Raw genomic sequence first — 12414 nt, 5'->3', positions numbered from 1 at the left:
GGGCCCCGGATGGCAACCCCCCCCCTTTTTTTATTTATTTTCTTATAAAACAATTTTTTTTATATATATATTTTTATTTTTATTATATATATATATATATATATATATATATATATATATATATATATATATATATATATATATATACATATATTTTTTATTATTATTAAAGGGCCCAGAGGTTATTTTTTTATTTTTGTTTATACTTTTTTATTAATTTTTTTTTATTAAAAGGTCCATGTATTTTTTATAAATGTTTAATTTTTTTATATTTTTTATATATTTTTTTTTTAATTTTTTTTTTTATTAAAGGGCCCAGAGGTTTATTTTTATTAAAGGGCCCAGAGGTCCCCAGGGCCTCCGGATGGCTACCCCCCTTTTTTTTTATAATTTCTTTTATACATATATTTTTCTTTATTTCTTCTTTTTTGTAAAGGCCCCCCCCCCCCCCGCTTCTCAATTTCAGGCAGCAGCACCCCCCACCCCCCGGTTCTCTGCTCCAGGGGGCCCATGCCTGAAGCTATGTAAGGGGCCCCAAAATTCCTGATGGCGGCCCTGTTTACAGTTAATTTCTTTAAAAAAAAGAGAATAAGCTAGATTCAGGTAGGCAGGCTTATCCTTGCGGCGGCGTAGTGTATCGTGTTTACACTATGCCGCCGTAAGTTAGCGAGGCAAGTACATGATTCACAAAGTACTTGCCTGCTAAGTTACGGCGGCGTAGCGTAAATGCGGCGGGCGTAAGCGCGCCTAATTCAAAATAGGCTGATGGGGCGTGTTTTATGTTAATTTGGGTTGACCTGACGTGATTGGCGGTTTTTTGGAATGGCACATGCGCCGTCCGTGTACATATCCCAGTGTGCATTGCGGCTAAGTACGCCGCACGGTCCTATTGGTTTTGACATGGACGTAAATGACGTAAATCCCTATTCACGGACGACTTAGGCAAACGACGTAAAATTTTCAAATTTTGACGCAGGAACGACGGCCATACTTTAACATTACTATTCCAGCTATTTGATGCAATAACTTTAGGCCTGATAATGCGTTACGTAAACAGCGTATCAGTACTGCGTCGGCCGGGCGTACGTTCGTGAATAGGCGTATCTAGTGATTTACATATTCTACGCCGACCGCAATGGAAGCGCCACCTAGCGGTCAGCCTAAAAATTACACTTTAGGATACGACGGTGTAAGACACGCCGCTCGTATCTGAGCCTAATTTAAGCATATCTGGTTACCAGAATATGCTTAAATTAGCGCCGGCGCACATTCAGACTTAGGCTGGCGTATCTACTGATACGCCAGCCTAAGTCTTTCTGAATCCACCTAAATGTATTGACCTTGTCCATCAAACTAAGACACCACTTTATCTATAAAATCCAATAAAATATTCACAAATAAGTAAAAATTGCAGGTTTATAACCATACATTACATCTTATAGACAGGACCTGTCACCTCCTACCTAAAATCCCGAGGGTGGTCAAGGGGTGTGGAGTTTGATGGCCTTTCACTGATCATGGAGTATTTAACCCTTATTCATCTGTGCAAACAAGTAGCTCTGAGGAAGAGCTACCTCTTCCATCAATCAATTGAAGGATAAAGATGTAAGGAGGTCCTGTCTATAAGATGTGATTAATGTTTTCCGTCTGCAATTTTTACTGGTTTGTGTTTTTTTTTTATATGGATTTTACAAGTAAAATCGAAATCTGTGAACAGATTTGAGGCATTGTGTAAACTGGATTAGTGAATGAGAAGAATACTTTCTGTTACGCCTAACCGATATCCCTTAGAACTTGAATGCTGGTAATATGTTTGTATCATTTTCTAAAAAAAAAATAATCTTGAAAGGTTTACATGTGAGGAATAGAATCATTATTTATTTATTAATTGTGGTAGACTATAATGCCTGATAATTGTACTAATACTTTTGAACATTACTACACAATACTAGAATAGGTTAAATAATACACAATACTAGAATAGGTTAAATAATACACAATACTAGAATACAAAAATAGGTTACACAATGACCATCCTTGGTCCAAGTACAGGGCCTTGAAACGGTATTTATACCCCTTGAAACTTCCCACATTTTGTCACAATACAACCAATAAACATAAAATGTATTTTATTGGGATTTTATGTGATAGACTAACACAAAGTGGCACATAATTGTGGAGTGGAAGAAAAATGATAAATGTTTTTTCATTTAGTTTTTTTTACAAAGAAATATGTGAAAAGTGTGGGGTACATTTGTATTCAGCCCCCTTTACCTTAGTGCAGTCCTCCTTCACTTACCTCATCCTTCCATTTTGCTTTTAAATGTCCTTATTTCTTCTGAGAAATCCTCACTTCCTGTTCTTCTGTCTGTAACTACACACAGTAATGCAAGGCTTTCTCCCTGGTGTGGAGAAAGCCTCTTGAGGGGGGAGGGGGCGAGCAGGAGTGTCAGGACGCCCACTAACACACAGCTCCTTTCTCTATCTGCAAAGTAGAGAGTGTCCTGACCCTCCTCCTCGCCCCCTCAAGAGGCTTTCTCCACACCAGGGAGAAAGCCTCGCATTACTGTGTGGAGTTACAGACAGAAGAACAGGAAGTGAGGATTTCTCAGAAGAAATAAGGACATTTAAAAGCAAAATGGAAGGATGAGGTAAGTGAAGGAGGACTGCACTAAGGTAAAGGGATTTAGGGATTTTTTTTTTACCTTTCCAACCCCTTTAAAGGAACCTATTTAGAAAATAAAAACAAACCTTTACAACCCCTTGAAGCTCTGTCAGATTGGATGGAGAGCGTCTGTGAACAGCAATTTTCAAGTCTTGCCACAGATTCTCAATTGGATTTAGGTCTGGATTTTAACTGGACCATTCTAATACATGAATATGCTTTAATATAAACCATTCCATTGTAGCTCTGGCTGTATGTTTAGGGTCATTGTCCTGCTGGAAGGTGAATCTCCGCCACAGTCTCAAGTCTTTTGCAGACTTAGCAGGTTTTCTTCTAAGATTGCTCTGTATTTGGCTCCATTAATTTTCTCATCAACTCTGAGCAGCTTCCCTGTCCCTGCTGAACAAAAACATCCCCACAACTTGGGATGAGCCAAACATTTCCCCCCCCCCCCCCATTCGGTTCGCACCAGAAGCTTCGAACGGACCAAACGTTCGCGCAAACATTTAGAACCCCATTGACGTTTATGGGAATCGAACGTTCGAATTCAAAAGTGCTAATTTTAAAGCCCAATATGCAAGTTATTGTCTTTGAGAACCCGGGTCTTGCCCCAGGGAACATGTATCAATGGAAAAAAGTTTTAAAAACGATCGTTTTTTCAGAAGCAGTGATTTTCAGGACTCCTGAAAAAACGACTGTTTTTAAAACTTTTTTTCCATTGATACATGTTCCCTCGGGCAAGACCCGGGTTCTCAAAGACGTTTTCACAGGCATACTATAGACACCCAGCAGGTACAATATTTAAAGGAATTTTTCATTTTTTTTTAAATCACTGCTCCTGAATCTTTAGGTGCAAACTACAGAGCACACGGCCATCACACACCAAGTAGCTTTAGGTGCAAACTACAGAGCACACGGCCAGTACACACCAGGTAGCTTTAGGTGCAAACTACAGAGGACACAGGCAATAAACCACGTAAGAATACTGCAGCTAGCACAATCACCTGCCTGCCAGTAAATTAGGAAGAACTGATCTAGCTAAACTATACAGTGTATAAATATATGTACAACACCTGGGATGTATATATATCCTCTACACACTGTAACATTAACTGACTAGCCTGCCTGCCTGCCTTCTGTATCTACCTGCAAAAAATGACACTCTCTCTGTCCTCTCTTAACCACCGCAACACACTACACAAGGCCGACCTGCAGGCGGCCTTTTATAGTGTGGGGCGTGTACTAAACCCCCTGAGCCATAATTGGCCAAAGCCACCCTTGGCCAAGCATGCGGGTCATAGTGCATACTTGGCCAATCATCAGCCAGCGATGCAGCAGTGAATTATGGTCTGTGAAACGTAACTCGAATTTGGCACGAACAACCCGTTTTGTTCGTATTTCGAGGAACGATCGAACATACGATGTTCGAGTCGAACATGAGTTTGACTCGAATACGAAGCTCATCCCTACCCACAACATGATGTTGCCACCTACGCTATTCAGCTGCAATATGCAGCATAAATACATATACCCCCTCTGGTTTAGGCTGCCATCAACAATAGCAAATGGGATTTTTTTTAATGAAAAAGCTAAATACCTTTTCCCACACCTCTGCTGTGTGGTCACATGTTCCCCTGTGCTGGCCGGTTGACGTCACACGGAAATATAGGCCCCTCCCACTTCTCTCCATTGATTGGGCAAGACCAGTGGAGGTGGATCACGTGACTGCACAGCTGCGGTGAAATAAAGACTTGATAGGGGGTAATTCCTGACTTTATTCAAAACAAAATAGTTTTACATTTACACCTTAGAGCCCTTTCACACTGGTGTGTTTTTTGCGGCGTTTTGCGGTAAAAATAGCGCTATTAAAACGCTCATAAAACGCTCCAAAAATGCCCCTCTCCATTGAAATGAATTAAAAGCGCGGTAAAAACGCTGTAAGATCGCAGTAAAAACGTGGTAAAATCGCAGTGTTTTACCGCTATTTTAACGCTCCGCTATAGGCCTGCGTGGTAATACAGGCAGTAGCCAGGACAAGGTCATCCAGTGCCAAGGCCAAAGAGGCCAAACTGCACCCCCATTCATAATGTGCAAGCTTAGGGGATTTTATGCCTAGCAATCTCTTGCTTGTCAAAATCATTGCTGCTGTCACTACTCCTGTCAGCCTTATAACAAAAGGAATTCACCCCCATCCCTACAGTAAACCATTGCGCCCAGGGAAGCCTTCCCTCTGGCCCACCCATTGTCCCAGCCCTGAATACAGGTACACCCAATGTCACTCCTCTGTAATAGAAAGGTGGGAATGTGCAAAATTTGCTCCATTATAAGTCATGTGGGCTGCGATGGAAGTAGTTCTCAACTATAAAGGTTCACTGTGAGTGCTGAGCAACCTGAATGCCACAGATCTGGTTATGTCTCCATTCATTCCTAATATCTTAGTCAATGATCAAAGTTAGATTTTTATAAGGTGATTAACTTCTATCCATTGTCTTTCAAGGGAGGGAAACAGATAAATCTTTTTTTCCAATTGTGATCACGCATCAGGGGGGGGGTGGCATATTTTTAAAAATAGATCCCCTCTACTGATATTATTAACCTCTAGAACAGTGGTTCTCAACCTGGGGGTCGGGACCCCATCGGGGGTCGAATGATGATTTGCCAGGGGTCACCGAATCCTGGGATGTTCCTGAAGCCCGCACCACTCTTCCAGCCTTTTCGTGGCCGCCCAGCTGGGCTGTTCTTGGAGCCCGTGGCCGCTGACTCAGCCTTTTCACCGCTGCCCATTTAGTTCACGACATGGGTTTGGGGCAGAGACTAGAGGTCAGCTGACGGGTGAGGAATGTGAAGTGGGAGGGGCTGGAGGAGACCCCACCTCCAGATTTTGGCATAGGTGTTACCGCTACGAGACACCACAAAGCTGGAGACACAGAGAGTAACACTACCTGTGATTAGAGTTGCCATTAAAAGTCCCCACTACAGTTCTCAGATCAGCAGATGACCTTGATTAAGAGCACCTAAGTTGACCGATCAGAACTCCCCCAGCATTGCCACTCATCCCAACTACTGTTAGGGGTCCCCACAACTTGGGAAATTATATCAAGGGGTCACGGCACTAGAAGGTTGAGAACCACTGCTCTAGAAGCAAGTAAATCAATGTGCACTAATCCAGAATTATGCTTCATCTTTATTAAAAAATGTATACCTATGGAATGAGGATTAGCCCAGGTTCACACTGGGTACGTTTTGCTTCGATTTGAGATGCGATTTCACATGTGAAATCGCATCTCAAATCGGCGGCATTTGCCGGCAATGACACCGTCCTAATCGGTGCGACGCCGCATCTGCGGCGCTGCACCGATTTCAAAAAGTAGTTCCTGTACTACTTTTTGCGATTTCTGGCCGCGATATACATTGACATCTGTGCAGAAACCTGCACAGATGTCTCTTAAATCGCAGCCGAAATCGGGACTGCCGGCGGGAGTGAAATCGTGCAAGTTCAGCTGAACTCGCACGGCTTCACTCCCGCAGCCCCGTGTGAACCAGGGCTAAAACATAGTTGAACGTTTTTGTGGCCTGCTCATTTTAGTATATACTGTATATATATATATATATATATATATATATATATATATATATATATATATATATATATATATATATATATATATATATATATTTTACATCTTTCAGGGCAAGGGTCTTCAACCTTTGATTTATGAATTATAAATGTCAGTAATTGTAATTCCTGATATTTACATGAAAGTTTTTCTTCCAAGAATGATACGCTGGTTGTTCTTATGTTTACCCTTTAGAGACATATCATCAACAGTCTTAGAGCATCTCCCTGTCCATGGACTTGAATTTATCCAGGTTTTAGTTGCTGAAAGATCATATTATCTGAAGAAGTTACCTGCTCTTGACAAGCTTGCCAACCTGTTGGAGGCTCGACTAACCTATCCCAGTCATTGTTGTGCTTTTACCGACATGAGAATGAAAGAGTAAGTATCAGAGTTCACTATATAGCCTCCTTCTGAAATGTATATTCTAAAATGTAAAGTATGTATTGTGACGGACTGCCTGGGTGCCTCCAGCTTCTTCCACTCTGGAACCACGAACCAGGTATTATAGCTAAGAATTGCACCCAAGAACTAGACGACACTAGCTTAGGTGCAAACTGGAACTGACTTTATTGTAAATTCACACATAATTTATACCACACACGATCAGGTAAGAGCATTATCACATTATTCTGAACAATGCAAACTGTAAACAGTAATATCAGTTCATCTCATGAACAGCTAACATAAACACTAAGCCAATTAACAACTAGTCACCTAAATAAGCCTAAATAAGCCTAGGTGACTCAGGTCATTGCCCACCTAGACAGTTCGGCACCAGTCCCATAGTTACACAATGTTCATTACACATGCTGTCTGTTAGGCGTTTGGCTTTCACTATAATCTGTCCACTACAAAAGCCGTAATAAGAGAAAACTCATAAAATGTTCCAGCAGTCTGGAAAAGTGGAATCCATTTATCTTTAGATTACTAGAGGGAGATGGTTGATAAATATTTCTGTCCCAAGTGAAGAAGCTTCTCCAACCCAGTCTGCAGAAAGACCACGATATTTCCTCAAACTATCACCTGCACAAGATTAATATTACCCCTTTCCATCCACTCCAGAAGGGAAGCTTTATTGTTCTTATTTAGAGAATGAATCCATGCCTCGCTCTCAGCGTTCATCACGTTGTTGTTCACCATTAGAGAATGATCAGCTCTCTCCATGGGATTGGAGGCTGAACTGAGCTCTTTTCCATGCTCTGACTGGGAGAAGCAGACAAAATCCCCAGTCTCCTCCATAAGCCATAATCGTGGGTAAGGTTAGACCTTAGTCCCCTCCAAATAATACAACCCAGTCAGGTTTTTTTTGCCCCATTGGGGAGATTTCCCTTCACTTTAAAGGGGTTGTAAACCCCTCCTGCAAAGGATGCATTAAGGTGAAAAAACTTCTGTCAATCAGTGGCTCCCCAGCACCCCGTTTTACTCACCTGAGCCCTGGAATGTCCCACGCAGAGGACGTGCAGTCTCTCTGCCTGGGGTTCTCGGCTTTTCATTGGATAGATTAATAGCAGCGCAGCCATTGGCTCCCGCTGCTGTGAATCAAATCCAATGACGTGTCCGCTGGGGGGCGGGGCCGAGTCCTGCATTCGGTAGCTATGGACGATGAATGATGGAACTCGGGAGCACACCCACAAGGTAACCCCCATGGGAGAGTGCTTCTCCTAGGGGGTTATCTAATGCAGGGAGGAGCCACGAGAGCCGCCGCGGGACTCCAGAAGAGGAGGATTGGGGTCACACTGTGCAAAACAAACTGCACTGTGGAGGTAAGTATGACATGTTTGTTATTTAAAAAAAAATCGAACCTTTAGTATCACTTTATGTCCTAGAGACACAGCAGGTGGTAATAGGTGAGGTTAGATAGTTGTCATCTGAACAATTGTCCTCCATTGGAAGATTTCCCCTTTACCAGCTCTTCTAATGACATCTGTAAAATTTTAGGAAATTTAAAGAAGGAACACTGGTTAAGAGTCCAAAAATGTTATTTCATTACAGAATAACTGCAAGAATAAAACCATCACACTTTGTGGCTCTGAGAAACCCCATCATCAAAGTCAAACACAATGCTGAAATTTGGGCTGGAGTGATGTTGGCTGAAAAATAGAGGAACGATTTAAAAATACAGTAAAACCTTGGTTTGAGAGTAACTTGGTTTGAGATGGTTTTGCAAGACAAGCAAAATGTTTTAATACATTTTGACTTGATATACAAGCGATGTCTTGATATAAGAGTAGCGTCATGTCACAACTGAGTATAAAAAAGAAGAGAGGAGCCTCTAAGTGCAGCAATATGGTTACATTTAATGAAGGTACAACATTTAGCAACTTATTGCTACACTTATGCAGCGTACACACGGTCGTTTTTTTGTCTTGGAAAACAACATAATTTTTTATCATGAAAAAAAACGACGTTTTTCAAACTTCATTTAAAAAAACGACGTTGCCTACACACCATCGTTTTTTCAAAAAGCTCTAGAAAAGCGCGGTTACGTACAGCACGTACAACGGCACTCTGTTCCATTCAAGCTCGCGTCATAACTTGCTTATGAGCATGCGTGGGTTTAAAAACGTCGTTTTAAGCGTCGTTTTAGCCCACACACGGTCATTTTTTATGACACAGAAAACGACATTTTGAAAAACGATATAAAAAATTGAAGCATGTTTGAATATTTTTTTGGTCGTTTTTTAGAAAACAAAAAACTAAGGGCCAGATCCACAGCCCCGCAGCGCAACGTAACTTAACAGATTTAAGTTACACTGCCGCAAATTTCCTAAGTTAGGTATCGATCCACAACACACTTACCTGGAAATTTGTGGCGGTGTAACTCAAATCCGTCCGGCGCAAGGCGTTCCTAATCTAATGGGGTGAGTCCCATTTAAATTAGGCGCGCTCCCGCGCCGGACATACTGCGCATGCTTGTGACGCAAATTTCCCGACGTGCTTTGCGCGACGTGACGTAATTTTTTGATCGGCGCGTAGCGTATTTCCGTATTCCCGTACGGCTTACGCAATCGACATAAAATTAAAAAATTAGACGCGGGAAGGACGGCCATACTTTACACAGCAGTACGCCTGCTGTGTAAAAGTAGGGCTGCTTTACAAAAGTGTAACTAAGCGACGGGAAACTAACGTAGCGGCGACGTAGCGAACGCGAAAAAGCTTTGAGGATCGACGTAACTCCTCATTAGCATACCCGACACGTAATTTCGACGATGAATGCCCCCCAGCGGCGGTCGCGGTACTGCATCTTAAGATCCGGCAGTGTAAAACTATTACACCTGCCAGATCTTCTGTCTATCTCTTGGAAACTGATTCTGTGGATCAGTTCCAAAGATAGAAACAGGGATACCTAGGCGGAACAGCAGATCCGCCTGCGTATCTCTTTTGAGGATCTGGCCCTAAGTTTTGCCCACACACGATCATTTTAAATGACGTTTTTAAAAATCACAAAAAACGACCGTGTGTACGCGGCATTAGAGGTGCCTCTCTTCTCTTTTATACCCTGTAAAAAAATGCTTTGATATACAAGTGCTTGGATTATCTTCTGGAACGAATTATGCTCGCAAACCAAGGTTTTACTGTAGAGTATGGGTACCTTTTGAGAAAGGTGATATTAGCAGCTAATTCAAATAGCCAAGCTATACATTTTTTGAAGGGTGAATGGACACAAACAGAAATAAAACACTTTCACACTTTATTCAAAACAAAAAAATTGGCTTTAGGTACACAGGACAGCGGGAAGCCTGTCTATAGATTGTAAGCTTGTTTCGTATCCTCAGGACTTACTGGTATTTCAGTCCATTCATCAAACTAAGTAGCATGTCCTTTTTTTCATCAATACCCAAGTTTATTGTTCATTTATCTTAGCAGCAGAGGTCCTTTAATAACATGTCCTCCCCACCCCAAGGGGAAGGGAAAACAGCCAGTTGTGTGAGTTTGGTTGTTTGAAATCTACAGCATACATGAGCATTGAAAGCTTACATCATACATGGAGCATGAGCATTGAAAGCTTACATCATACATGGAGCATGAGCATTGAAAGCTTACATCATACATAGAGCATGAGCATTCAAAGCTTACATCATACATAGAGCATGAGCATTGAAAGCTTACATCATACATGGAGCATGAGCATTCAAAGCTTACATCATACATAGAGCATGAGCATTCAAAGCTTACATCATACATGGAGCATGAGCATTCAAAGCTTACATCATACATGGAGCATGAGCATTCAAAGCTTACATCATACATAGAGCATGAGCATTGAAAGCTTACATCATACATGGAGCATGAGCATTCAAAGCTTACATCATACATAGAGCATGAGCATTCAAAGCTTACATCATACATGGAGCATGAGCATTCAAAGCTTACATCATACATGGAGCATGAGCATTCAAAGCTTACATCATACATGGAGCATGAGCATTCAAAGCTTACATCATACATAGAGCATGAGCATTGAAAGCTTACATCATACATGGAGCATGAGCATTCAAAGCTTACATCATACATAGAGCATGAGCATTGAAAGCTTACATCATACATGGAGCATGAGCATTCAAAGCTTACAGCATACATAGAGCATGAGCATTGAAAGCTTACATCATACATGGAGCATGAGCATTCAAAGCTTACAGCATTTTCTGCACTATATGGGGTCTAGTATTTACCACGTGACATAGGAGTCATAATTTTTGGAGTTTTGTAGCTGGATTCACATAAAGGTGTCTAACGTTAGGCAGGCGTAGCGTATCGCATATACGCTACGCCGCCGTAAGTTAAAGAGGCAAGTGCTGTATTCACAAAGCACTTGTGTCCTAAGTTACGGCGGCGTAGCGTAAATGTGCCGGCCTAAGCGCGCCTAATTCAAATTGTGAAGAAGTGGGCGTGTTTTATGCTAATGAATCGTGACCCGACATGATTGACGTTTGACATGCGCTGTCCGTGGACATATCCCAGTGTGCATGCTCCAAATTACGCCGCATAGACTTATTGGTTTTGACGTGAACGGAAATTACGCCCAGCCCCATTCACGGACGACTTACGCAAACGACGTAAAAATTTTAAAATGCGGGTCCGACGTCCATACTTAACATTGGCTGCGCCATCTTTTTGGTGGAATAACTTTAGGCCTGAAAACGCCTTACGTAAACGGCGTATCTTAACTGCGACGGGCAAGCGTACGTTCGTGAATAGGCGTATCTCGCTGATTTACGCATTCTAGGCGTAAATCAGCGTACACGCCCCTAGCGGCCGGCCTAAATAGACAGCTTAGATACGACGGCGCCCGCCGTCATATCTTAGCTAGATTTAAGTGTATCTCAATTTGAGAATACACTTAAATTTACGACGGCGCAGATTCAGAGTTACGATGGCGTATCTACTGATACGCCGGCGTAACTCTCTCTGAATCTGGCTATTGGTTGAAATATATATGCATTTGATGGGCACAGTGAAGCTGCAATTTTTTTTTTTTTTTTTCGTTTGCACCCCCCAAAAATTTTGAGCATCAGCCGCCACTGCCCAAGACCCGAACATTATTTTAAGGGTTCCCCTGGGGTAAAAAGGTTGAGAAAGGCTGCTTTAGATGTAACTTCTTGGGGGGGGGGGGGGGGCAAATCAAACAAGCACATTTTATTATTGTTGGAAATACATATGAAAAATTTGGGTTTTACAAATCAAAGTAATAGCTCAGATAACGTAAAGAATGTTATCTTTAAAGAGATAATGTAGAAACTATTTCTATTACTAATTTGTAAGAAATGCCAACAGTTAGTGGTGTCAAATAAAACGGATGCCAGTTCTTCAAGCAGGTGTACAGAATTCCTGACATACTGGACTCTGTACAACACCTGCAACATTCCACAGAAACCTTCACCAGGACAACGTATTCATGTTTTACCATCACACATAGAATGCAGGTCAAGGGGGTAAAGACCAAACATTTCCTTTGTCTGTTTAACCACTTCATTACTGGGCACTTAAACCCCCTTCGTGTCCAGACCAATTTTCAGCTTTCAGCGCTGACGCATTTTGAATGACAATTGTGCGGTCATACAACACTGTACCCAAATTATATTTTTATCATTTTTTCCCCACAAATAGAGCTTTCTTTTGGTGGCATTT

General features: G+C 41.8%; 1 protein-coding gene across 2 annotated transcripts in view; it reads left to right on the top strand.

The window, feature by feature from the left end:
* The window catches only part of LHCGR (luteinizing hormone/choriogonadotropin receptor), a 230749-nt gene that overhangs the window by 185000 nt on the left and 33335 nt on the right, over window positions 1-12414 (top strand). For both annotated transcript variants that reach the window (XM_040351597.1, XM_040351598.1), the window contains one exon: window positions 6478-6663. In XM_040351597.1, the coding sequence (XP_040207531.1) occupies window positions 6478-6663 (186 nt within the window). The remainder of the gene's footprint in view (window positions 1-6477; window positions 6664-12414) is intronic.

Source organism: Rana temporaria, chromosome 4 (assembly GCF_905171775.1).
Source record: "Rana temporaria chromosome 4, aRanTem1.1, whole genome shotgun sequence".
Lineage (NCBI taxonomy): Eukaryota > Metazoa > Chordata > Amphibia > Anura > Ranidae > Rana > Rana temporaria.
The sequence above is the reverse complement of the archived record's forward strand: the minus strand, read 5'-3'. Positions and strand labels throughout refer to the sequence as shown.